Source organism: Heteronotia binoei, chromosome 5 (assembly GCF_032191835.1).
Source record: "Heteronotia binoei isolate CCM8104 ecotype False Entrance Well chromosome 5, APGP_CSIRO_Hbin_v1, whole genome shotgun sequence".
Lineage (NCBI taxonomy): Eukaryota > Metazoa > Chordata > Lepidosauria > Squamata > Gekkonidae > Heteronotia > Heteronotia binoei.
This window is the reverse complement of record NC_083227.1, coordinates 22,629,691-22,654,657: the sequence shown is the minus strand read 5'-3', so window position 1 is coordinate 22,654,657 and position 24,967 is coordinate 22,629,691. Positions and strand designations below refer to the sequence as shown.

At 49.9% G+C, this 24,967-nt stretch overlaps 1 protein-coding gene across 1 annotated transcript; it reads right to left on the bottom strand.

Moving 5' to 3' along the window:
* Positions 1-5,605: 5,605 nt before the first annotated feature.
* LOC132571838 (zinc finger protein 232-like) lies at positions 5,606-24,608 on the bottom strand. The gene is made up of 7 exons (XM_060238632.1): positions 23,889-24,608; positions 18,810-18,933; positions 18,374-18,532; positions 15,368-15,535; positions 12,522-12,689; positions 9,420-9,587; positions 5,606-6,099 (listed from the first exon to the last, which is right to left on the bottom strand). Exons 1-7 carry the CDS (start codon positions 24,606-24,608, stop codon positions 5,606-5,608), a joined length of 2,001 nt encoding a protein of 666 aa, XP_060094615.1.
* Between the last annotated feature and the right edge of the window lie 359 nt (positions 24,609-24,967).

The following is a 24,967-nucleotide window of genomic DNA, read 5'->3' as shown; positions in this document are numbered from 1 at the left end:
TCCCTCTCCTTTTATTTTCCATCCAAGCAGATATTTTTGAGTCGCCATGCTTAGTCTTCATAACAGGCACACTGCCGTCTTTTAGGATTTTGCTGGTGACCTTCCATGGCGATAGACCAAGACGGGTAGCTGTGTTTGTCTGTCTGTAGCAGTAGAAGACGACCATAGATTCACAAGAGCCCTGTGGCACAGTGGTAAAGCTGCAGTACTGCAGTCCTAAGCTCTGCTCATGATCTGAGTTCAATCCCAGCAGAAGCTGGTTCAGGTAGCCAGCTCCAGGTTGACTCAGCCTTCCATCCTTCCGAGGTCGGTAAAATGAGGACCCAGCTTGCTGGGGGGAAAGTGTAGATGACTGGGGAAGGCAATGGCAAACCACCCCCGTAAAAAGTCTGCCGTGAAAACTTTGTGAAAGCAACGTCACCCCAGAGTCGAAAACGACTGGTGCTTGCACGGGGGACTACCTTTACCTTTAGCAGTAGAAGACGATGACCATAGATTCACACACCCCTTTTCTCTCTGAATCAGAGTCTCAGAGTGGCTTACAGTCTCCTTTATCTTCTTCCCCCACAACAGACACCTTGAGAAGTGGATGGGGCTGAGAGAGCCTTCCCAGAAGCTGCCCTTTCAAGGACAACTCTATGGCTGACCCAAGGCCATTCCAGCAACTGCAAGTGGAAAAGAGCAAGAGTCCAGGAGCATTAGGGTTTGTAGAATCTTTCGGGATCAAGTGCCATGTTCTACTGGAGAAAGTTTTCCTTCACAGCAGCCAAGAAGGTCTGAGCGCCTGCTCCGGCTGCAACGCCACTGAGGATGTTCTCCGCAGCTGAGAACGAAACGTCTGGAAGGAAAACTTTCTCCAGTAGAACACGGCATTTGATCCCGGAAGATTCTACAAACCCTAATGATGTTACCAGCCGTGAAAACCTGAAATCTTTGAGTCCAAGAGCACCTTAAAGACTAGCAATTTGTGGCAAGGTATGAGCTTTCCCGAAGAGCCCCGTGGCGCAGAGTGGTAAGCTGCACTCCTGCCGTCCAAGGTCTGCTCACGACCTGAGTTGGGTTCAGGTAGCTGGGTTCAAATAGCTGTCTCCATGTTGACTCAGCCTTCCATCCTTCTGAAGTCGGTAAAATGAGGACCCAGCTTGCTGGGGGGAAAGTGTAGATGGCTGGGGAATAAAAAGTGTCCCATGAAAACGTCAAGGTGCGACGTCACCCGAGTTGGAAACGACTGGTGCTTGCACAGGGGGCTTCTTTTACCTTTATGAGCTTTCCTGAGTCATTCTCACTTCTACAGATACAGCAAGGACTTTGAAGAAGTAAACATTGACTCACAAAAGCTCACACCCTGCCACAAACTTTGTAAAGGGTGCTTACTGGACTCTTGCTCTTTTCTGTGGGCGATCCATTGTTCAAAGCAGAATTCCTTATGTGAGAAAGGTCAATGCTGGGGGAAGCCCAAATGGAATTGTAGAAGAAGAAAAGAAGAATTGTAGATTTATACCCTGCCCTTCTCCCTGAATCAGAGACTCAGAGCGGCTTACAATCTCCTATATCTTCCTCCCCCACAACAGACACCCTGTGAGGTGGGTGAAGCTGAGAGGGCTCTCACAGCAGTTGCCCTTTCAAGGATAACTCCTACGAGAGCTATGGCTAACCCAAGGCCATGCCAGCAGGTGCAAGTGGAGGAGTGGGGAATCAAATCCGGTTCTCCCAGAGAAGAGTCAGCACAGTAACCACTACACCAAACCGGCTCTCCCCAGGGTCACCCAAAATTCCTGTCTGGCTTAACAAACCGGCTCCAAAACCTCCCTCATGGACTGCAACCCCCAAGGCATTTATTTTGGTGACTGCGCAGACTGAGACTGTGAATGCAACAGCTCTGGGGGGGTAACAGGGAGGGAAGGTGGGAGGTGTCTGCATTGGTCTCTCACACGCCCGGCCCCCGTATCTCAAATGCCAGTCTAGCCCTATTCCCGAGTCCAAGAGAAATGCACTTCCTGAGATGCTGTGGAAGACACTGGCGAAAGGCAGGGGAAGAAGAGGTAGATTCTCTCAGTCAGCAGCAGTTCGGCAAGTGGGAGAGCAAGGGGCGGGGAAGGAGGAAAATCTCTTCCCTGGCCCGGATTGCAGCTCAGGGTGGATGAGACGAGGCAAGGCTATCAGGCAGGGGTCCCTGACATGGTGCTCAAGGGCGTCAAGGTGCCTCCAGTGGGGTTTTCAGCCCTGCTTGCTGCTTCCCCAAAGCAAAGGGCTGGTTGCTGGCTTTCATCCACTTCCACTGCAGCTAGGTGTGCTTCGGAAGAGGCTAGGAGGGATCGTCTTTGACGCAGGGAGTGATCCCTTCAGAAAGAAGAAGGTGACTGCAGATTTATACCCCGCCCTTCTGTCTGAATCAGAGTCTCAGAGCGGCTCACAATCTCCTTTATCTTCTTCCCCCACGACAGACACCCTGTGAGGTGGGCGGGGCAGAGAGGGCTCTCACAGCAGCTGCCCTTTCAAGGACAGAGTCTCAGAGTGGCCTACAATCTCCTTTACCTTCCTCCCCTGCAACAGACACCCTGTGAGGTGGGTGGGGCTGGAGAGGGCTCTCACAGCAGCTGCCCTTTCAAGGACAACCTCTGCCAGAGCTGTGGCTGACCCAAGGCCATTCCAGCAGCTGCAAGTGGAGGAGTGGGGAAACAAACCCAGTTCTCCCAGCTAAAGAGTCCACGCACTTCACCACGACACCAAAATGGCCAGCCCAACCTCCCAAATATTTAACTAACTGCAGTTCCAGAGCAGCCGTTCTGTGCTAGGCATCACCGCTATCTGTTCTCAGCTATGCACATGTCAACTGGACCAGAGAGACTTTGGGGGGGGGGGGTGCGTTTCAGATCCCAATGCCGTGAAACTGTGCCAAAAAGCGACATACCCATAAGTACGTAACAGAAGCCGTGTTGGATGGGACCAATGGCTCAACGCTCCGTGTCACACAGGGTTCCATGTCACAAAACCCAGATGCCATCGTTTTGCCAGACGTGGCAGTTCTCTTTCTGCACCCCAAAAGAAGGGATGCCGTTCAGCGGCGGTGGACTGAGGGCTGAAAGCCAGGAAGATTGTGAAGACTAGCCCTCTTCTTGAAGAAAGATCACTCAGGATGGGGAGCTGTGTTCGTGGGCAGCAGCAGAAAAAGGCAAGAGTCCAGGAGAACCTTCAAGACTCACAAAATTTGCGGCAGGGGAGGAACTTTCGCGAGTCACTGGAGTTCTGAAGAAGCGTGTTGTGACTCACAGAAGCTCCTCTCTTACCACAAATGGTTGGTGTCGTGGTGAAGTGTGTGGACTCTTATCTGGGAGAACCGGGTTCGATTCCCCACTCCTCCACTTGCACCTGCTGGAATGGCCTTGGGTCAGCCATAGCTCTGGCAGAGGTTGTCCTTGAAAGGGCAGCTGCTGTGAGAGCCCTCTCAGCCCCACCCACCGCACAGGGTGTCTGTTGCGGGGGAAGAAGATATGAGATTGAAGGCCACTTTGAGTCTCTGATTCAGAGAGAAGGGCGGGGTATAAATCTGCAGTCTTCTTCTTCTAGTCTTGAAGATGCTACTGGACTCTTGCTCTTTTCTATAGCCCCCACCCCCCGCCTGGTAGAACAGCAATAGTCTGGAGTGGGGTATTTTTCAGTGTGAACATTTGAGTGTAAACTCTCACGCTAGTGCCTGCACATCCTGTGGCCAACACTTCGCGCGAAGCATCTTTTAGAACCAGATGTTGCTCAGGTGTTATTTTCATTGGCTGGAATCACGTTCCTAAGCGTGTGCGCCGAACACAAAACCACTGACGTTTCACACTGACTCTTTAAAAGCAGTCCTTTTAGTCACTTACTCCTGTGCAAAAAAACCCCAAAACAAAACACGCAAAACTATGTACACTATACACAGCAGGTCTGACCAAGTATACGCCCAGTTGCTCTACCTCTGCCTCTCCCTCCTCACCGGTTACTGACATACCGATATCCTCAGAGGCAGCTGCGTTCTCTGTTCGACACTTGGGAGAAAAGGCTGTGCATGCCAGTCTGAAAGCAATGCCTGCTGCAACAAGCAAGATCCTGTGCTTACGCAGAACTTAATTCCAGCGACCAAAGAGTCAGGTATCTTCTGGCCACAAAGTTTCTTCCTTTTGCTTTTCGTTTCTTTTAAAAGAGGCGTTTCTGTGGTTTTGATCACCTCTCGAAGGTCAGGTTTTGAGAAAAGAAGAACTGAGAAAGAAGAATTATGGTAGAGCTTCCCCCAGAATAAACAGGAACGGACTCTTTCAAGGTCTGTCCAGGAAAGCACAGAAACAATATACTGAGAAGCGGAAAAACATGAGCCCCTTTAAAATTAGGCGGCAAGTAAGAAACAGTAAAAGAAAGAGCAGCTCCAGGAAGCCTGGGTTAGCATTTAGTTGATACACGCTGGCTGGTGCTACTACTGAGTTTTGAGTTTTTAAAACTTGCCAAAAAGAGAGGGGGGGGGGAAATGCTGGAATGGAACAGCTTGGAAAGAATATTACATTGAAAAAAAAAACCAGAGCAAAGGAACCATTTCCAGTTCCAGGCTAAACCGCTTGCATGGAAATTTTGATCAAGTCTATCGAATGTGGAAATAACACGACAATCTCTAGATTCGAGTCCCGGAGCACCTTTGAGCCGAACAAGATATCCAGGATATGAGCTTTCGAGAATCAGGTACAATTAGGAATGGAGATTACAAAGAAGGAGCCAGGATGCAGGGGTGCAATGCCAAACGGAATCAGCTTACTTAAGAGCAGTGCTTTTTTTGGTCACAGGAGCTCCTTTGCATATTAGGCCACGCCCCCTGATGTAGCCAATCCTTCAAGAGCTTACAGGGCTCTTCGTACAGGGCCTACTGTAAGCTCCAGGAGGACTGGCTACATCAGGGGTGTGTGGCCTAATATGCAAAGGAGTTCCTGTGACCCAAATAAAATAAAAGAAAAGCCCTGTTTAAGAGAAAGGGAGAGCTACTTAGGGGCATAAAATCAGCATCTGTAAAGAGGTCAGAATGTTCTTATTCAGCCTTGGAGGGAGGCTTCCACCGTCCCGATTAGGGACCTCAGATTCCTATCTCGATACTGATAGTGATTTTATGCCCCCAAGCATTTCTCCTCTGCTCTGACCTACCTGATTCCATTTTGCCTCCTGCCTCTGCATTCTGAGTCCCTTCTCTGCCACCCCCCCCCTCCCACCTTCGGACTGGGATAAAAGGACCCAGAGAGCTCCAGACCGACTCATATCTGATGAAGGGAACTTCAGCTCTCAAAAGCCCCACACCCCTGAACATCTTGTTGGGCTCTTAAGGTGTTCTTCCAGACTTGAATCGAGCTGTTCTACCACAGAAAACAAGGCTACCCTCTGAGACTTTACTATTTCCGTGGTCTTTGGGTTTAAATATCAGGCAGGCTGCAGAGAGCTCCCAGAGAGCCGCCCCGAAGGTTAGGCAATAGAGTTCAGAACAGAGACGGTACTCCCCACAGTCTGGGTCGTTTTATGCCTCCTGGGGCTCCACCTGTGCTCTGGGCAGGTAAATCTTTCCACGTCGAGTGGGGATCCCCTTGTGTCTCCATAAGGCTCAATCTGCCATCGAAGCGCCGTCTTCCCCGTGGGTCCTCCAGTGGGCCACCAGGGTCGAGTAGTAAGCGAAGCTCTTCCCGCAGGTCACGCAGATGTAGAGGTTCTCCCTCCTCCGGACCTTCACCCCCGTGTGGATCTTCTCGTGATTGTCAAAGTGGCTGCGCTGGCTGAAGGTCTGCCCGCAGTAGAGGCACTCGTACAGCCGCTCCCCCGTGTGCATCTTCTGATGGGCGCGGATGGATTTGGCGTCATAGTTTTTGCCGCAAACGCAGCACTGGTAGATCTTCCAGTCCGTCACGGCTTGCTTGCACGGGGTGAGGACGGATTTCCAGCGGAAGGTTTTCCCGTAGCCGGTCCAGACCTCTTCTCTTTCCCCCGCGACTTCTTCCTCTCTACCCAACGCCAGGCCCTGCGCTTCTGGCTCTCCCGGCTCTCCCGGTTCCCCTTCCGGCTTCACAGTCGGCATCTCGCCATGCACGGAGGAGAGAGAATCTGAAAAGGAATCAGTCCCTGTGTGAAGGACAGTCACATGCTAAATCCCCCCCCCCCCCCCCGGAAATCATTATGAAGAAGAGAGAGGTTTCTGCCCACAAAGACACAACTTAAGCGGGAAGATTTCTTCTCCTAGAGGACTTGGGTGTATTCAGTCTCCCCCCCACCCTTACTTCTTTGCAGAAGAAGAAGATGATGATATTGGATTTATACCCCTCCCTTCACTCTCAATCTCAGAGTCTCAGAGTAGCTTACAATCTCCTTTACCTTCCTTTACAGTGTTCTTTACCTTAGCTTACAATCTCCTTTACCTTCCTCCCCCACAACATAAGAACATAAGAGAAGCCATGTTGGATCAGGCCAATGGCCCATCCAGTCAAACACTCTGTGTCACACAGTGGCCAAAAAACCCCAACCCCAAGTGCCATCAGGAGGTTCACAATTGGGGGTAGAAGCCCTTCCACTTTGCCCCGCCCCCCAAGCACCAAGAATACAGAGCATCACTGCCCCAGACAATTCCAACAATACGCTGTGGCTAATAGCCACTGATGGACCTCTGCTCCATATTTTTATCCAATCCCCTCTTGAAGCTGGCTATGCTTGTAGCTGCCACCACCTCCTGCAGCAGTGAGTTCCACATGTTAATCACCTTTTGGGTGAAGAAGTACTTCCTTTTATCCGTTCTAACCCGACTGCTCAGCAATTTCAGTGAATGCCCATGAGTTCTTATATTGTGAGAAAGGGGAAAAAGTACTTCTTTCTCAGTCTTTCTTTCACAGACACCTTGTGAGGTGAGGCTGAGAGAGCTCTCCCAGAAGTTGCCCTTTCAAGGACAACTCTGCGAGAGCTATGGCTGACCCAAGGCCATTCCAGCAGCTGCAAGTGAGGGAGTGGGGAATCAAACCCGGTTCTCCCAGATAAGAGTCCGCGCACTTAACCACCACACCTAACTGGGCCTCAAGGACTAGATGGCACCAACTGTCTTTTGCCCTTCAAATCCCTCTTCTTCTGGGGATGCTCTTTGGCTTCATAGTCAAGCGCCAATTAAGTTTATCAAGCCCCAATTGAACCACACTCTGCAAATGAGGTGGGATACCTACAGAGATGTACATCCTCCTGATGTAGCCAATCCTCCAAGAGCTTACAGGGCTCTTAGTATAGGGCCGACTGTAAGCTCCAGGAGGGTTGGCTACATGAGGGGTGTGTGGCCTAATATGCAAAAGAGTTCCTGCTACCAAAAAAGCCCTGGCCCTCCCACTGTTGCCTCCCCCCAAGCACCAAGAATACAGGATGGAAAGGGCAGAGCATTTTACAGGAAAAGTGTGCTGCCCTGCGCTCTCTCATCCCATTACCTGTTTGGGGGCTGGCGTCAAGGGTTGGCAGCGTCTGGCGTGTGCCGAAGCCCAGGGCCTAGCGGATAATTCGTTGCGGGGCCCAGCCTGGGCAGTTGCTGGTCCCAGGGAATCCTTCCTTAATCAGGGGTATGGCTTGCCCTCCCGGTCTGCCCTGATCTCTGGACAGCAACAGCAGAAGTTGCTGAGCCAGGGAGATGAGACCATTTCAGATTGCTGCGTAACGCTGATTAACTGTTAGGTGCACCCCCAAACTTGTCCCAAGATGGCAGGCCAATCTGGGGGGGTGGGGGGGAGCATGGAGCACTGAGAGAGCCAGCAAGAGGACACGATTGTGTCGTGCTGCTGCTGGGCTAAGCTCTGTCATGCTGAATGCTCATAACAGAGGCCATGTTGGACCAGGTCCACGGCCCATCCATTCCAACACTCTGTCACACAGTTGCCAAACCCCAGGTGTGATCAGAAGATCAACCAGTAGGGCTAGAACTCCAGAAGCCCTTCCCAGGGTTTGGGGGGGTTTTGTAGCAGGGACTCCTTTGCATATTAGGCCACACATCCCTGCTGTAGCAAAGCCTCCTGGAGCTTACAGGGCTCTTAGTACTGGGCCTACCGTAAGCTCCAGGAGGATTGGCTACATCAGGGGATATGCAAAGGAGTTCCTGCTACAAAAACAGCCCTGTTGCCTCCCCGCAAACACCAAGAATAAAGAATATCACTGCCCCAGCTATACCTTGTGGCTAAGAGCCACTCAAGGACCTCAACTCCAGATGTTTATTCAGTCCCCTCTTGGACCTGCCTATGCTTGAAGCTGCCACCAGTTCCTGCAGCAGTGAATTCCAGCTGATGAGCTGTCTAGGCAGCACAGGGCCAAAGCCCTTCAAATCCCTGTTTGTGGCTTTCTAATGCCAGAACTAGGGAATGATGGGCTGGGAGGAGGAGGAGCTGGGAGTGACTGCAAAAGCAGTCCTGCCCTCCCGCCAGGCATCCCATGAGAGGTCAGTGCTTGTCATTGGGTTTGTGTGGCTTCCTGCCCAGGACTCAGGCCACGAGGGTGCCTAGAAACAGGGCAGGAGAAAGAAAAAAGCCCTAGAGGAGGGAGGGAGGGAGGAAGGAAGGGAGGGAGGGAGGGAGGGAGGGAGGAAGGAAGGAAGGAAGGAAGGAAGGAAGGAAGGAAGGAAGGAAGGAAGGAAGGAAGGAAGGAAGGAAGGAAGGAAGGAAGGAAGGAAGGAAGGAAGGAAGGAAGGAAGGAAGGAAGGAAGGAAGGGAGGGAGGGAGGGAGGGAGGGAGGGAGGGAGGACGGAAGGAAGGAAGGGAGGGAGGGAGGGAGAAGGGAGGGAGGGAGGGAGGAAGGAAGGAAGGAAGGAAGGAAGGAAGGAAGGAAGGAAGGAAGGGAGGGAGGGAGGACGGAAGGAAGGAAGGAAGGAAGGGAGGGAGGGAGGGAGAAGGGAGGGAGGGAGGAAGGAAGGAAGGAAGGAAGGAAGGAAGGAAGGAAGGGAGGAAGGAAGGGAGGGAGGGAGAAGGGAGGGAGGGAGGGAGGAAGGAAGGAAGGAAGGGAGGGAGGGAGGGAGGGAGGGAGGGAGGGAGGGAGGGAGGGAGGGAGGGAGGAGCCCTAGAGATGCAGAGGAACTGGGTGAAAAGTAACCATCTATGTTGTGAGGTGACCATAGACTTATTCCTCACCCCAACAAGACAGATATCACTGTATCCAAGGCTTTGTTTGTAGCAGGAGCTCCTTTGCATATTAGGTCCTACCCCCTGATGTAGTCAATCCTCCTGGAGCTTACAGTAGGCCTTGTGAGCTGCAGGAGGATTGGCTACATCAGGGGATAGGGCCTAATATGCAAAAGAGTTCCTGCTACAAAAAAAGCCCTTACATCTAAAGAGGGTGATGCAGAGGTTCAAGGTTTGCTCTGAAAACTGTTATCATCAAAATTAAATTTTAACCGTTGTTTTCTGTATTCGACCTACCTGGATTACGAGTGGTTCCGGGCTCTTCTTTTGGAAGTCTGACTAACGCAGACCCACTGGGAAAGGCGCCACTCTGCTGAGCGCTTCCTGCGGCCATCTCAGGCACTTCCGGGAATGACTCTTCCTCACTCAGAACCTCTGCTTTGATCTCCTTCACGGCTCCATCACCTTTTGGTGGGAGAAAACCCAAGAGGACTTGTGTTAGTGCCCAGAGAGGGTCCCAGTGCTTGCACTTTTACCTTTACCTAGTGCCCAGAGGGAGCCTACTTGTAAAAGAAAACAGGGACCAGGGCGGGCTCCACCTTTCTCCCGCTGGCCCAGTTCAAGAGGTGTTTGTGTGCACAGGGGCGTATTCCTGGGACCTCTCTTGCACGCCCCTAACAAGAAAGCAGAAGCTGCAGCATTCCCTCGCACCAAAGAAGGTGGTGCAGAGATGTTGGAAAGCAGGGTTAGCTGTTGTTGTTTAGGGTTAGCTGCTGTTGTTTAGCTGAAATACAGGATATGATGTATTGCAGGTTAGATCCAATTAGACACTGGCTCTTCTAAGCCCGGGAAACATGTAAACACTGTATTGGTCAGCCGGCACTTGAGTGTGAGAAGCTTTGAACTTGTATGCAAGCTCAATTGTACTATTTCTTGTCCCAAATGCTCTCCAGGAACAAGAAGCCAGGAGACAAAGAGTTATAAAACGAGCCATGTAACAGTTTGGATGCAGATGCAGCAGGCAATGTTTATCTTCTCTTACTCCCAAGCAATGTTCCCTTCTAAGCTGCAGAGTCTTGTGGGCAAGAATTCTACTTTGTGAGCTACTGGCATTAGAGTTGCGAGTGGCTGCATCGATTAGTTTGCTCAGGGGCCATTTTTCCTGGGCCGAGACGAAAATGTGCGAGGCTAAGAAATCGTGAGCTAGCTCACATTAGCTTAGAGGGAACACTGCTCCCAAGCACCTTTCTCCTGATGTTTTCTGCTAGCAAACTTTATTTCTTTTGATGAGCAATGGGCTTTGACTCCTTTACGCAAACTCCTCGCCTCTAATTCAAAACGAATTTATCCAACAAGAGACTCAGTGCTTGAGCTCTGAAAGTGGTTGCAACTGATTCTCTGTGAGCTCGTTAGTTGCCTTGGCCTGGGCCTGGCTAGCCCCATCTTGTCAGAGCTTGGAAACGAAACAGAGGAGGCCCTCCATCAGACTTGGCTGAGAGACCAGCGAGGAAGACCAGGGTTGGTTTGCAGAGGCAGGCAATGGCAAGCCACCTCTGAAGGTCTCTTAGAGAGCCAGTTTGGTGTCATGGTGAAGTGCGCAGACTCTTATCTGGGAGAACCGGATTAGATTCCCCACTCCTCCACTTGCACCTGCTGGCATGGCCTTGGGTCAGCCATAGCTCTCTCAAGAGTTGTCCTTGAAAGGGCAGCTGCTGTGAGAGCCCTCTCAGCCCCACCCACCTTACAGGGTGTCTGTTGTGGAGGAGAAGATCAAGGAGATTGTAAGCCGCTCTGAGTCTCTGAGATTCAAAGCGGAGGGCGGGATATAAATCTGCAATTCTTCTTCTCTTGGATCTGATAACCTTCAGGGTCGCAGCTGAGTCAGCTGTTTTGGCAACAAGTAATTTCTATGGGCCTATAGTTGAGGCAGTGGGCGTCCTATTATTCCATCAGTTGGCCTCCCTTGTGGTGACATCATGCTTTATTACAGTGCTATCCTATTGTTATTACCATCGTTGAAGGTGGGCCTACAACTGGTTATTGATATGCTGTGCCCTGTCCGCCGGTGGTGCGTTTTATTTATTGATGGTTTTTACTGTTCATTTTAAATTGGTGTTTTAACTTTGATACGTAGGTATTTATGGTTATTTTTATATGTTGTGATCTGCCTTGAGCCCGTTTACGGGAAAAGGCAGAATATAAGCCTACTAAATAAATAAATAAAATCAAAGACATCACTGGTTATGTCATTCCAGGAAACCCAGCCTGTACTTCTGAACCTTTGGAACAACGTCTCAATCCCACAGATCCGAAAAGATCTCATTGCTCTATTATTATCAGCTGCAACAACAATGATGGCATTTTATTGGAAGAAACAGAACTCTCAACTCAATGCACAGCAGCCAAGAAGGTCAGAGCGCCTGCTCCGGCTGCAACGCCACTGAGGATGTTCTCCGCAGCCGAGAACGAAACGTTTGGAAGAAAAACTCTCCAGTAGAACACGGCACTTGAGCCCAAAAGATTCTACAAACTCTAATAAAAACAGAACTCTCCTACGCTTAAAGACTGGTTTACCAAAATTTGGACACATTTATTGATGGATAAAATAGCAGACAACATGAAGATGAAGAATTGCAGATTTATACCCCGCCCTTCTCTCTGAATCAGAGACTCAGAGCGGCTGAATCATCTGAGGTCTTGCACATGGCTAAATGTCCCTAATACTCCTTGGATGTATGCAGCGCAGCTTACAATCTCCTATATCTTCTCCCCCACACAACAGACACCCTGTGAGGTGGATAGAGCTGAGAGAGCTCTTGCAGCAGCTGCCCTTTCAAGGACAACTCCTATGAGAGCTATGGCTCTCAGTTAAGACAACAGAAGCTTTGAAGCAACATTCAGACTATCATGACCCTTGGTTCCCCCTACTAGAAAACACTGATGTACTCCTACAAAACTATAAACCCTCAAACTTTCCATTTTCTCACTTCTTAAGAGCTGCTTTGAGGCTAGGTGGACTTATAGGTGTTAATATCTAGTCAGCAAGATTTTGTTGTATTTTGTTGTAGGTTCTTTTTTTAAACTGTTTGTTTTGATGTTATTGTTATGAAAAAAATTTAAACAATCAATAAAAATGTATTTGTAAAAAAAAAAAAAAGTTGGTTGCGAGTCAACAGCGCTCTCTGCCTGTGGAGTAGTGGCCAGACTAGGAGCTGGGAGACCCAGGTTCGAATGCTCGCTCTGCCATAGAAGCTCGCTGGGTGACGTTGGCCCAGTCACACTCCCCCAGCCCATCCGACTCACAGGGTGGCCATGACAATAATGATGCAGGAGCGGCGAATGACAGAAGTTGCTTTGGGTCTTTCAACCAGAGCCACCGTTTTCCACATTCGACCTTACCTGGATTACAGGTAGTTCCAGGTTCTTCTTTTGGAGGTCTGACTAACGCAGACCCGCTGGGAAAGGCACTGCTCTGCTGTGCGCTTCCTGCAGCCCTCTCAGGCGCTTCTGGGAGTGACTCTTCCTCGCTCAGAACCTCCTCTTTGATCTCCTTGACGGTCCCATCACCTTTGAGGGGGGGGGGGGGGGGAGAAAAACCAAAAGGAAAAAGACTTTGTGCTCGTGCCCAAATTTTACTTTTAAAAAGAAAGCAGGGACCAGAGCAGGCTCCACCTTTCTCCTGCTGGCCCAGTTCGAGAGGAGGTCATGTGCAAAGGGGCATATTCAAAAGTGTGACCTCTCGCACCCCTCACAAGCATTTCCTCACTGCCACAGGAGGTGGTGGCAGCCACAAGCATAGCCACCTTCAAGAGGGGTTTAGATAAAAATATGGAGCACAGGTCCATCAGTGGCTATTAGCCACAGTGTGTGTGTATGTGTGTGTGTGTGTTGCCACTGTGTGACACAGAGTGTTGGACTGGATGGGCCGTTGGCCTGATCTAACATGGCTTCTCTTATGTTCTAAGATGATGCGGACTCACACTTCACTGTGAAGAGGATCGTAACTGATTCTCCGTGAGGCATGTTCTGTGTCTCCATTGTGATTAACACTGAATGCATTTTAGAAATCAGTCCTGTTGTGTGTCCATTGTAATTTTTCAGGACTATCGCAAAGTCGGTCAGCGGTCTAGAAAATGTGTTTTTCAACTGAGTTGAGGCCATCGTATCCTTCAGTTGTAAATATCTAAACCATGATATATACGGTAACTACCCAATTTTTCTTCCAGTTGTGTTTTGGAGAGCAAATCATTGAACCTAATAACACCTTCCTGTCTCCATTTATAAAATGCCAGATATTCTTTCCACGGAAGGGAACCATTTCTGGTTAGGCATGTCAACACAGGCAATATGTCTGGTGCTAGAATTTTTTTGCATCTATCCAATATATTGAGTTTCTTTTAGGAATGTGTTATTTACAGTGTTCTTTGATCTACCACACGGAGAGTTCCAGTACACATCTGAGACAGCAGAGGGTGAGGTGTAAGTTCCATCAGTTTGTATCCATTTTATTTGAGAGCCAGTTTGTTGTAGCGGTGAAGTGTGTGGACTTTTGTCTGGGAGATCCGGGTTTGATTCCCCGCTCCTCCACTTGCACCTGCTGGAGTGGCCTTGGGTCAGCCATAGCTCTCGCAGGAGTTGTCCTTGAAAGAGGGGCAGCTGCTGGGAGAGCCCTCTCCAGCCCCACCCATCTCACAAGGTGTCTGTTGTGGGGGAGGAAGGTAAGAACATAAGAGAAGCCATGTTGGATCAGGCCAATGGCCCATCCAGTCCAACACTCTGTGTCACACAGTGGCCAAAAATTTTTATATATATATATATATACACACACACACACACACACACACTGTGGCTAATAGCCACTGATGGACCTCTGCTCCATATTTTTATCTAAACCCTTCTTGAAGGTGGCCATGCTTGTGGCCGCCACCACCTCCTGTGGCAGTGAATTCCACATGTTAATCACCCTTTGGGTGAAGAAGTACTTCCTTTTATCCATTTTAACCTGTCTGCTCAGCAATTTCATCGAATGCCCATGAGTTCTTATATTGTGAGAAAGGGAGAAAAGTACCTCTTTCTCTACTTTCTCCATCCCATGCATTATCTTGCAAACCTCTATCATGTCACCCCACAGTCGACGTTTCTCCAAGCTAAAGAGTCCCAAGCATTTCCACCTTTCTTCATAGGGAAAGTGTTCCAGCCCTTTAATCATTCTAGTTGCCCTTTTCTGGACTTTCTCCAATGCTATAATATCCTTTTTGAGGTGCGGCGACCAGAACTGCACATAGTACTCCAAATGAGACCGCACCATCGATTTATACAGGGGCATTATGATACTGGCTGATTTGTTTTCAATTCCCTTCCTAATAATTCCCAGCATGGCCTTGGCCTTTTTTATTGGAAACGCACACTGTCTTGACATTTTCAGTGAGTTACCTACCATGACCCCAAGATCTTTCTCTTGGTCATTCTCTGCCAGTTCACACCCCATCAACTTGTATTTGTAGCTGGGATTCTTGGCCCCAATGTGCATTACTTTGCACTTGGCCACACTGAACTGCATCTGCCATGTTGACACCCACTCATCCAGCCTCAACAGGTCCCTTTGGAGTTCCTCACAATCCTCTCTGGTTCTCACTACCTTGAACAATTTAGTGTCATCCGCAAACTTGGCCACTTCACTGCTCCCTCCCAAGTCTAAATCATTTATGAACAAGTTAAAGAGCATGGGACCCAGTACCGAGCCCTGCGGCACCCCACTGCTTACCGTCCTCCACTGCGAAGACTGCCCATTTATACTCACTCTCTGCTTCCTATTACTCAGCCAGGTTTTGATCCACAAGAGGACCTGTCCTTTTACTCCATGACTCTCGAGCTTTCTAAAGAGCCTTTGATGAGGAACTTTAAAGGAGAGTGTGAGCCGCTCTGAGATTCAGACTGGTGGGCGGGATATAAATCCAGTATCTTCATCATCTTCTTCCACCTGCGGTGTAGTGGTTAGCTAGGAGCTGGGAGACCCAGGTTCAACTCCCCACTCTGCCACGGAAACTTGCTGAGTGACCTTGGGCTAGTCATACGCTCTGAGCCCAGCCTACCTCACAGGGTGGCCATGACAATGAAAATGTAGAAGAGGCGAGTGACAGAAGTTGCTTTGGGGCCCCGTGAGGACAAAGGCAGGATAGAAATGTTGTAATTAAACTAATAAACATTGCTTAAATTAGAGCTGTTGTTTTCCATATTCGACCTACCAGGATTACAGGTGGCTCTGGGTTCTTCTTTCGGAAGTCTGACTGATGTAGACCCGCTGGGGAAGGCACCGCTCTGCTGAGCGCTTCCTGCGTCCCTCTTGGGCGCTTCTGGGAGTGGCTCTTCCTTGTTCAGAACCTCCTCTTTGATCTCCTTCACGGTCCCATCACCTTTTGGGGGAAGAAAACCCAAGAGGAAAAAGACTTGTGCTGGTGCCCAGAGGGATCTTACTTGCAAAGGAGAGCAGGGATCAGAGTGGGCTCCACCTTTCTCCTGCTGAGCCAGTTCGAGAGGGGTTTGTGTGCACAGGGGCATATTCATATGAACATATGAAGCTGCCTTCTACTGAATCAGACCCCCCTGGGTCCATCAAAGTCAGTATTGTCCACTCAGACTGGCAGCGGCTCTCCAAGGGTCTCAAGCTGAGGTTTTTCACGCCTATTTGTCTGGACCCCTTTTAGTTGGAGATGCCGGGGATTGAACCTGGGACCTTCCGCTTACCGAGCAGATGCTCTACCACTGAGCCACCGTCCCGCACCGTTCAAAAATGTGACCTCTCTTGCAGCCCCTAACAAGGAGGCGGAAGCTGCAGCATTCCCTCGCACCAAAGAAGGTGGCACAGAGACTCACGCTTGGCTGTGAAAATGATCACAGTTGATTCTCTGTGAGCGCACGATTTGCCTTGACCCGGATGGCCCAGGCTAGCCCTATCTTGTCAGATCTTGGAAACCAACGCTCTTAAAGCAGCGTGGTGTAAATGCACAACCAAACAGAATTCAAACGCCGCCATGTAACCAACACAGAACGTTAATATATTTTACAAAGTGAATATCAATCAAGCAGATAAAATCTCATTGCCCCGCCATGACCTGCCTACCACCTTGGATACAGTGAGCGAAATTGAGGCTCCGTGCCTGTCTTCGGATTTGGTGCTGGATCACTTCGACCCACTCAACCTGGAGGAAGTCGATGGCATCCTCTCTGCTGCTCGCCCAACAACATGCGATTTGGATCCCTGCCCCTCTTGGCTGATTAAATCTTGCCAGAGGGAGCTTAGATGTCCTTTACGGGACATCATAAATAGATCCCTCACAGAGGGGCGTTTCCCAACGCCTTTGAAGGAGGCGTTGGTTCGCCCTCTCTTAAAAAAATGTACAGCAGACCCGGCCGAATTGGCAAACTACCGTCCGGTGTCTAATTTACCATTTTTAGGTAAAATTATTGAGAGGGCAGTGGCGTTGCAGCTACAGAGGTTCCTAGATGACGCTTCCATTCTTGATCTGTGCCAGTCTGGGTTCCGACCGGGCCATGGGACGGAGACGGTGCTGGTCGCCTTGGTAGATGACCTTCGGCGACAACTGGATCGGGGCGGTACTGCGGTACTGATGTTACTAGACCTGTCGGCGACATTTGACACAGTCGACCATCAGTTGCTAAAGCGCCGCCTCGCCGACATAGGGGTTGGGGGGTTGGCCTTGCAATGGCTTTCCTCCTTCCTCTCTGGTCGGGGACAAAGGGTGGCTATTGGGGGTGAGCGATCCCACAGGCACACACTTGATTGTGGGGTGCCTCAGGGAGCAGTTCTCTCCCCAATGCTGTTTAACATTTATATGCGCCCCCTTGCCCAGATTGTCCAGAGGTTTGGGCTGGGTTGCCATCAATACGCAGATGACACCCAGCTCTATCTGCTAATGGACGGCCGGCCCGGCTCCGCCCCAGGGAACCTGGATCGGGCTTTGCAGGCTGTAGCGACGTGGCTCAGATTGAGCGGGCTGAAGTTGAACCCAGCGAAGACAGAGGTCCTTTGTGTGGGTTGCGGCCCTCTAGGAGGGGAAATAGCTCTCCCAACCTTCGATGGCGCACCATTGAAACCAGCGCGCCAGGTAAAGAGTTTGGGCGTTTTACTGGAGCCTTCATTATCAATGGAGGCCCAGATAGCAGCCACTGCCAAGTCAGCATTCTTCCACCTGAAGCGGGCGAGGCAGTTGGCCCCCTTTCTGGAACGTCGCGACCTCGCATCAGTGATCCATGCAACGGTCACCTCAAGATTGGACTACTGTAATGCCCTCTACTTGGGGCTACCTCTGTGCCGGACCCGGAAGCTGCAGCTGGTGCAGAACGCGTCGGCCAGGCTACTATTGGGGCTCTCGAAATGGGAGCACATAAGGCCGGGGCTGCGCGAACTGCACTGGCTGCCAATTACCTACCGAGTCCAGTACAAAGTGTTGGTTATTACCTTTAAAGCCCTATATGGCCGAGGACCAGCCTACCTAAGGGACCGTCTCTCCCCACATGAACCCCAGAGGGCACTGAGGTCAGTGGGTAAAAACAAAATGACCATCCCTGGGCCGAGAGAGGTCAAACTTAAAAATACCAGAACACGGGCCTTTTCAGCCGCGGCTCCTGCACTGTGGAACCAGCTTCCGGAGGAAGTGCGGGCCCTGCGGAACCTTGACCAGTTCCGCAGGGCCTGCAAGACCGCCCTTTTCAGACAAGCTTATACTGATACCAACTGCTGAGTTGCTTGGAATAAAGAGCCGCCATTCATAATACGATCATGGAACCACTTAAACTGGCAGAACCAGCGCCAAACAATTTTATTGCTGCCAGATACATTTAATACAATTTGAACTATGTATTTTAATTTAATTGACTGGTTTTTATGTTTAAAAATTTTAATTGTTAAATTTAAAGTTTTATCTATCTATGTTAATTGTTTGAAAGGTTGTTAGCCGCCCTGAGCCGCCTAGGCGGGGAGGGCGGGATAGAAATAAAATTTATTATTATTATTATTGTTTTAATACAAAGTATTAGGTTTACAAGACTGTATCTTCATAAGCATACAGCTGACACTCTAATGTCCTTAGGACTCTGGGAAGTCCTGTGTAGTCATGCAGCTGACAGCCAGCTAGTTCTCAGCGGTCTCCAAAACTGTTCATCAGAGAACTATATGCTAACAGCAAAAACATCGTTTAAACTATAACCGCCGTCTTCCGTATTCTACCTACCTGGATTACAGGTTGTCCCTGGCTCTTCTTTTGGCTCTCCAGACTCCCTTGGAGAGGAAAGGCTTCCCTGGGCCCTTCCTTCTGCAGCTGCGGGCGATTCCACAAGAGTGTCTTCCTGGCTTGGATCCTCCTTTTTGATCTCTCTCTCCGTCCCACCACCTTTCAGGACATGTAGGGGGAAAAAACATCATGGATGGAGGGAAGGAGGGAGGGAAGGATTGATACAGATATCTGTGCCAGTCCCAGAAGGATTTCACTTGAAAACAAGAAAGTTGAGCCAGAATGGGCTCAAATACCTTCCTGCTGTGCCAACTCAGAACATATTTACACAGGGGCGCATTACAAAAAAAAAAAAAGGACCCTCCCACTTGTAGCCTGCAATGGCACTGTCCGCCCTGTCATATCCCAAGCTTAAGCACACACAATAGTGCCTTACATGGTGTGGCACTGCTGTCATCCTCTTGCTTGATCTCTCCGGAGAGTGGCTCCTCGCAGGAGTCCGACGGAGGTGCCTCTGCTTTGGGGATGCTGGCCGCCTCTTTCTGGAGCGCTGCCTGCGGCTGCGACAAACAGCAAGGATGCCTGTTTAGGGCAGAGTGAACTGGAATTTGATGGAACAGAGCCCGCCTGGGGAGTCTCCAGCCCATGGAACGCTGGCAGGAGAGAGGAGGGGGTGTTCAGCCCTTCCGAGAGCCAGTTTGGTGCAGCGGTTAAGTGTGCGGACTCTTATCTGGGAGAACCGGGTTTGATTCCCCACTCCTCCACTTGCACCTGCTGGGATGGCCTTGGGTCAGCCATAGCTCTGGCAGAGGTTGTCCTTGAAAGGGCAGCTGCTGTGAGAGCCCTCTCAGCCCCACCCACCTCACAGGGTGTCTGTTGTGGGGGAGAGAAGATATAGGAGATTGTAAGCTGCTCTGAGTCTCTGATTCAGAGAGAAGGGCAGGGTATAAATCTGCAGTCTTCTTCTTCCTGTGCCCCCAATTCTGGCTGTTCTCACCTCACAAAGGAGATGGCAGAGCCAAGAATGGTATGAAAGAAGGCAACGGAAGCAATCGGAGCGCCTCATCTGGAAGAATGGAGTTTGGGGCTCTCCAGTTCATAAAAAAATGAGAGCCGGGTGTGTGTGTGTGTGTCAAGTACTGCTCAATCTTCACCGATCGATACTCCTTCACAGGGCTTTTTTAGTAGAAAAAGTCCAGCAGGAATTCATTAGCATATTAGACCACACCCCCTGACACCAAGCCAGCCGGAGCTGCGTTCCTGTGCATTCCTGCTCAAAAAAAAAAAAAAGCCCTGCTCTTTCATAATTGAATAAAGATAGTTTAACGAATCAGCTAGACAGTTACAGTGCAAGATGACTTGCTGAAACTAAAGTACGGGGCCTCGACCCTCATAGAGATGCGTTTGGGTCCGTCCGTTATACATTCAAAACACTAAGCGCCAAAACCTACCAACTGCATCCCCCCACTGACATTCCAAGCCCCTCTGAGCATGAAGAAATGAAACTGTGAAAGTCTCTAGGAGTCAGATAACACTGTCTCTGAGCCAGTGTGTTCCCTGTTCCCAGGGAAGAAATAGATACTTACGGTAATACAGTGCAGCACGGGTGGAATTCTAGCAGGAGCTCCTTTGCATATTAGGCCACCCACCTCTGCTGCAGCCAATCCTCCAAGAGTTTACAAGGCTCTTGGGGGATTGGTTACATCAGGGGTGTGTGGCCTAATACGCAAAGGAGCTCCTGCTAGAATTCCACCCCTGCATTGCAGATGCATAACAGGTCATAGTGAGCAAGAATGAACTGACAGCAAGCAAAGCACGACCCAGAAGGTTACATACGCTCAGAAAATATATTCAAATAGCATCGTGGCAAGAGAAACTTGACAGCCAGGTCCTGACTTGGATGGCCCGGCCTGGCCCGATTAGACCTCAGAAGATAAACAGGATCACCCTGGTTAGGATCTGAATGGGAGACCAGGAAGGGTTGCTCTGCAGAGAAAGGCAGGGACAAACCACCTCGGTTTGCCTCTTGCCTTGAGAAAACTCTCTGGGGTTCCCATACGTTGTCTGTGACTTGTCACCACCAAGCAGTTTAGAGAAATTCAGGGTGGATATTACCTCCTGCCTGTTCACTGGTGGAACCCTCATGCTTGGAGGCAGTTCACCTTTGGCAGGGTACCAATTACCATTGGGGGGGGAGCATGACAACAGTACTCAACAGTTGGCCCCGCCCTCGCACTGGTTAGATGCTCAGCCTCTTTGGCTCCTGCCTGCCTTCTGTGTCACCTTATACATGACCTCTCTTGTTCTTTTCTGTCTTACCCAGGCTTGGAGCTGTAGCGAGTTCACCTCTTTTTGAAGCTAATCCATTCACAATAAGCTAAATGTACCTACACAAATAAACCATGCAAGATATGCTTCTGTTTTTTGTACGTAAAATTTCGTTCTCCTGTTACTGTTGGGAGTCAGATCATCTTTGTAATTTCTTTCATAGTGCTTCACGCAGTATCTGATGAACTATAACACTCCAGTTTGGTGTGGCGGTGAAGTGCAAGGACTCTTATCTGGGAGAACCGGGTTTGATTCCCCGCTCCTCCACATGCATCTGCTGGAATGGCCCTTGGGTCAGCCATAGCTCTCGCAGAGTTGTCCTTGAAAGGGCAACTTCTGGGAGCTCTCTCAGCCCCACCTACCTCACAGGGTGTCTGTTGTGGGGAGGCGAAGGGAAAAGAGGTTGTAAGGTGCTCTGAGACTCCTTTGGCTGGCAAAGAACAGGGTATAAATCCAATCTGTTCTTCTTCTAAGGCAGGGCATTACTACACCACCACCTCAAATTGTAAAAGTGGAGGGGAGGATGAGGCTGAGAGAAAACAGCTTTCCCTAACGCCACCTGGGGATTTCACATCATTGCAAGAACAGTACACGCACATGTACGTGTCTGGGTATATACATTAGAAAAGATCCAAGTGGTCACCATGCTGGTCTGAAGCGGTCGAACAAAGTAAGAGTCAACTTGCACCTTTAAGACCAACAAAGTTTTATTCAGAATGTATGCTTTCGTATGCATGCATACTTCTTCGGATGAGGGAATGGGGACTGCCCATTTATACTCACTCTCAATTTATTCACACTATTTCACACATTATTCACACTGAGGACCAGCCTACCTAAGGGACCGTCTCTCCCCATATGAACCCCAGAGGGCACTGAGGTCAACAGGCAAAAATAAAATGATGATCCCTGGGCCAAGAGAGGTCAAACTCCAAAACACCAGAGCACGGGCCTTTTCAGTTGCGGCACCTGCACTGTGGAACCAGCTTCCGGAGGAAGTGCGGGCCCTGCGGAACCTCGACCAGTTCCACAGGGCCTGCAAGACCGCCCTTTTTAGACAAGCTTATAACGATATCGACTGCTGAGTTGCTAGGAACAAAGAACCGCCATCTTTAATATTACCTTAACTGGCAGAACCAGCGCCAGAACAGTTTTATTGCTGCCAGATATATATATAATATAACTAAATTATGTATTTTAACATAACTAACTGGTTTTTATATGTTTAATTTTAATTGTCAAATTTAATGTTTTATCATTTATGTTAATGTATGAATTGTTGTGAGCCGCCCTGAGCCGCCTAGGCGGGGAGGGCGGGGTAGAAATAAAATCTATTATTATTATTATTATTTCGCCATTTGATCCTAACTTGGTATCAGTTCAAACTCTTAACCCACCAACTGCATGTATTTCAGCCCACTGTACCCTATCCCCTCGCCCGAAGAAGTGTGCATGCATACCAAACCTTACATTCTGAATAAAGCTTTGTTGGTCTTAAAGGTATCACTTGACTCCTACTTGGTTCTACATTAGAAAAGAGCAAGAGTCCAGTAGCACCTTAAAGACTAGCAAAATTTGTGGCGGGGTATACACTTTTTGTGAGTCATTGCTCACTTCTTCAGATACTTCTTCAGGCAGAAGTGAGCAGTGACCTGCAGAAGCTCCCCTCCCCTCCCCACTACAAATTGTGTTAGTCTTTTAAGGCGCTCTTTTCCCCTTAACTAGGCAATGTGGAAGGTCAGGGAAGGGATACTTGTCAAGAGTGCATCTTGCCATGAATTTAGTCTCAGGACCGTTATGTGATTTGATGTAAACTCACTGGGGTCTAGCCTGGCTTATCATTATTATAATTCTTGCATGCTTGGCCTGTTATGCCTGCACCTTACCAAGTAACCGCTTCTGCCCTGGGAATGGGAACACGATGATACCAAGGTCATCCTCTGTTATCTGACTCTCGGTGAATGTACCTTCGTTTCTTTTTCACTGATGCCATTAGGAATGCTGTCATTGGTAGATTTTGGCGCTTAGCATTTTGAATGTATAATGGATGGACCCAAACCTATATCTGGGGGAACTGAGGCCTTCAGCCTCAGTTTCAGCAAGAGGAATCTTGCCCTCTGTACCTGCGTATTATCATGCAATAAGCATACTCTGCAAAACCCTGAGAAGTGTCTATTGATGAGGACTGTGCAGAACTTGACAATGTGTAAAGCAAGGGTGTCAAACATGCGGTCTGGGGGCCGAATCAGGCCCCCGGAGGGCTCCTGTCGGGACACCAAGCAACTGGCTGTCATCTGCTTCCTTCTCCCTCTCTCTTGCTTTCTTCTGCATAATAGCTTGCTTTGCAAGGCTTGCCCAATTGCACAGCAGAGCTACTGAACCAAGCCTCTCTTTCTTCTATTGGCTGAGGTTCCTCACCCCCCCACGTCCCCTGGGGAAGAAAGGGAAGAGCCAGAGCTTCGTCTGCCCAGTTCCCTGGATCCCCTGGAAAAAATACAAAGAAAGCACCTTTAAGACCGTGTGCTAACATTTGAAGCATGTTTTAAGTTTTTTAAAAAGAAAACCTTTACTTTAATTTGTCTGTGTCCTTTATAAAGTTTATATCTCTGCTACCTAATCTTAAATAGGTACATACATGGCCCAGCCTGACATGGCCTAGCCCAGGGGTGGCCAAACTGTGGCTCAGGAGCCACATATTGTGTGGCTCTTGAAGCCCCCACAACCCCATCGGCCAGCTTAGAGAGGGCATTTGTCTCCAAATCACTTCTCCAAGCCAAGCCAGCCAATGGCTTGCAGAATGCATTTCAAGTTAAAGTTGCTTTCTTCCCATCTCTCCTTCCCTCCTCCCTCCCCCATCTATTTTCTTTCTTTCCCTCCTTCCTGCCTGCCTCCCAGCTCTCAAACATCTGACGTTCATGTCTTGTGGCTCTCAAACAGCTGACGTTTATTCCCTGTGGCTCTTACATTAAGCAAGTTTGGCCACCCCTGACTTGGCCCAACAAGGTCTCATTTATAGGCCTCATAACAAATGAGTTCGACATCTCTGGCTTCTGGGCTTCCAAGGCAAATGATTTGTTTTACATTTAACTCAATACAGTTGTGAGGGGCTGCAGCCTGGCCTCCCTTCCCTGTACAAAATGGGCCCAAACTCTGTTCTTTCATCCTGTTACCTACCGGAGGGTCTCACCTTTGGCGCCTGGGCGAGCAGGAAGCTCTCCGCGAGGGCCACGGCCCGAGGGCAGTTGTCCGGGCGGTGCGCCCGCACCCAGCTCTGCATCTCTCGGGGCAGGATGGCCAGGAACTGCTCCAGGATCACCTGCTCCAGGATCTGCTGCTTGGTGCGTTTCTCGGGCTGCAGCCACTGGCGGCAGAGCGTCCACAGCCGCACGGAAGTCAGCCGGGGCCCCACAGCCTCGTAGTAGCGGAATTCCCGGAATTTCTGCAACTCGGCATCCCAGCTGGACGAGTCCTCGCCCGGGAACACCTCCTCACGCCCGATCTCCTGCGGGAACTCCACCTTCACGATCTTGCAGACTGGCTTGCCCAAGACTAAATTGGTGTCCTGAGGCTTCTTGGTGGGGACGAGCAGAAGCGGGGGGATCTCCCCTCCTCTCAGCTGCCGACGTTCACGGGGAGCCTGAAAACAGCCGGCTTGTCCCTGCACTCCAGAAGGTCCCCATTCTGAGCTAGGGGTCCTGACTGCCTTTGGGAACTGCTGCCATTGAGCTCCACAGTCCCGCCGCAGCTCTTCCGGTTCCTGTTTCACGGGCTGGAGGGCGATTCCTTCTCCAAATTCCTTCGTACTTCCAGCCTGGGCTGGATCTGCTTTGAACCTCTTGGCACTCTGCTCTTGTTCACAGTCCGAGTGAATTCGCTGTGCAGGCGCGTCTCTGGGCCCTGTCGCCATTTCCCTCAGCTCACCTGGTGCTACCTCACCACACCCCTAAAGCTGGCGCCCTCTTCGTGCGATGCAGCCAAGGTGGACCACTTGCTGAAGACCTTGTCTAGCAAAAGAGGCTTCCCCCTGCGGGAAGACCATCATCAAGAAAACAGGAGGGTTAGGAGATCAGGTAGGGCTGAAGGATCTGAGAAGGAAGTAAAGACTACTGAGATCTATAGAGAGCCAGTTTGGTGTAGTGGTTAAGTGTGTGGACTCTTATCAGAGAGAACCAGGTTTGATTCCCCACTCCTCCACTTGCAGCTGCTGGAATGGCCTTGGGTCAGCTGTAGCTCTCACAGAGCTGTCCTTGAAAGCGCAGCTTTTGG

Bases quoted from the DNA above. Each gene is read 5' to 3' on its own strand.
- LOC132571838 (XM_060238632.1), bottom strand. From the start codon at position 24,608: ATGGCGACAGGGCCCAGAGACGCGCCTGCACAGCGAATTCACTCGGAC. The intron at 18,934-23,888 runs GTGAGACCCTCC...TGTTTGTCGCAG, and splicing joins TGCTCGCCCAGGCGCCAAAG to CCGCAGGCAGCGCTCCAGAA. The intron at 18,533-18,809 runs GTAAGGCACTAT...ATGTCCTGAAAG, and splicing joins TGACAGCAGTGCCACACCAT to GTGGTGGGACGGAGAGAGAG.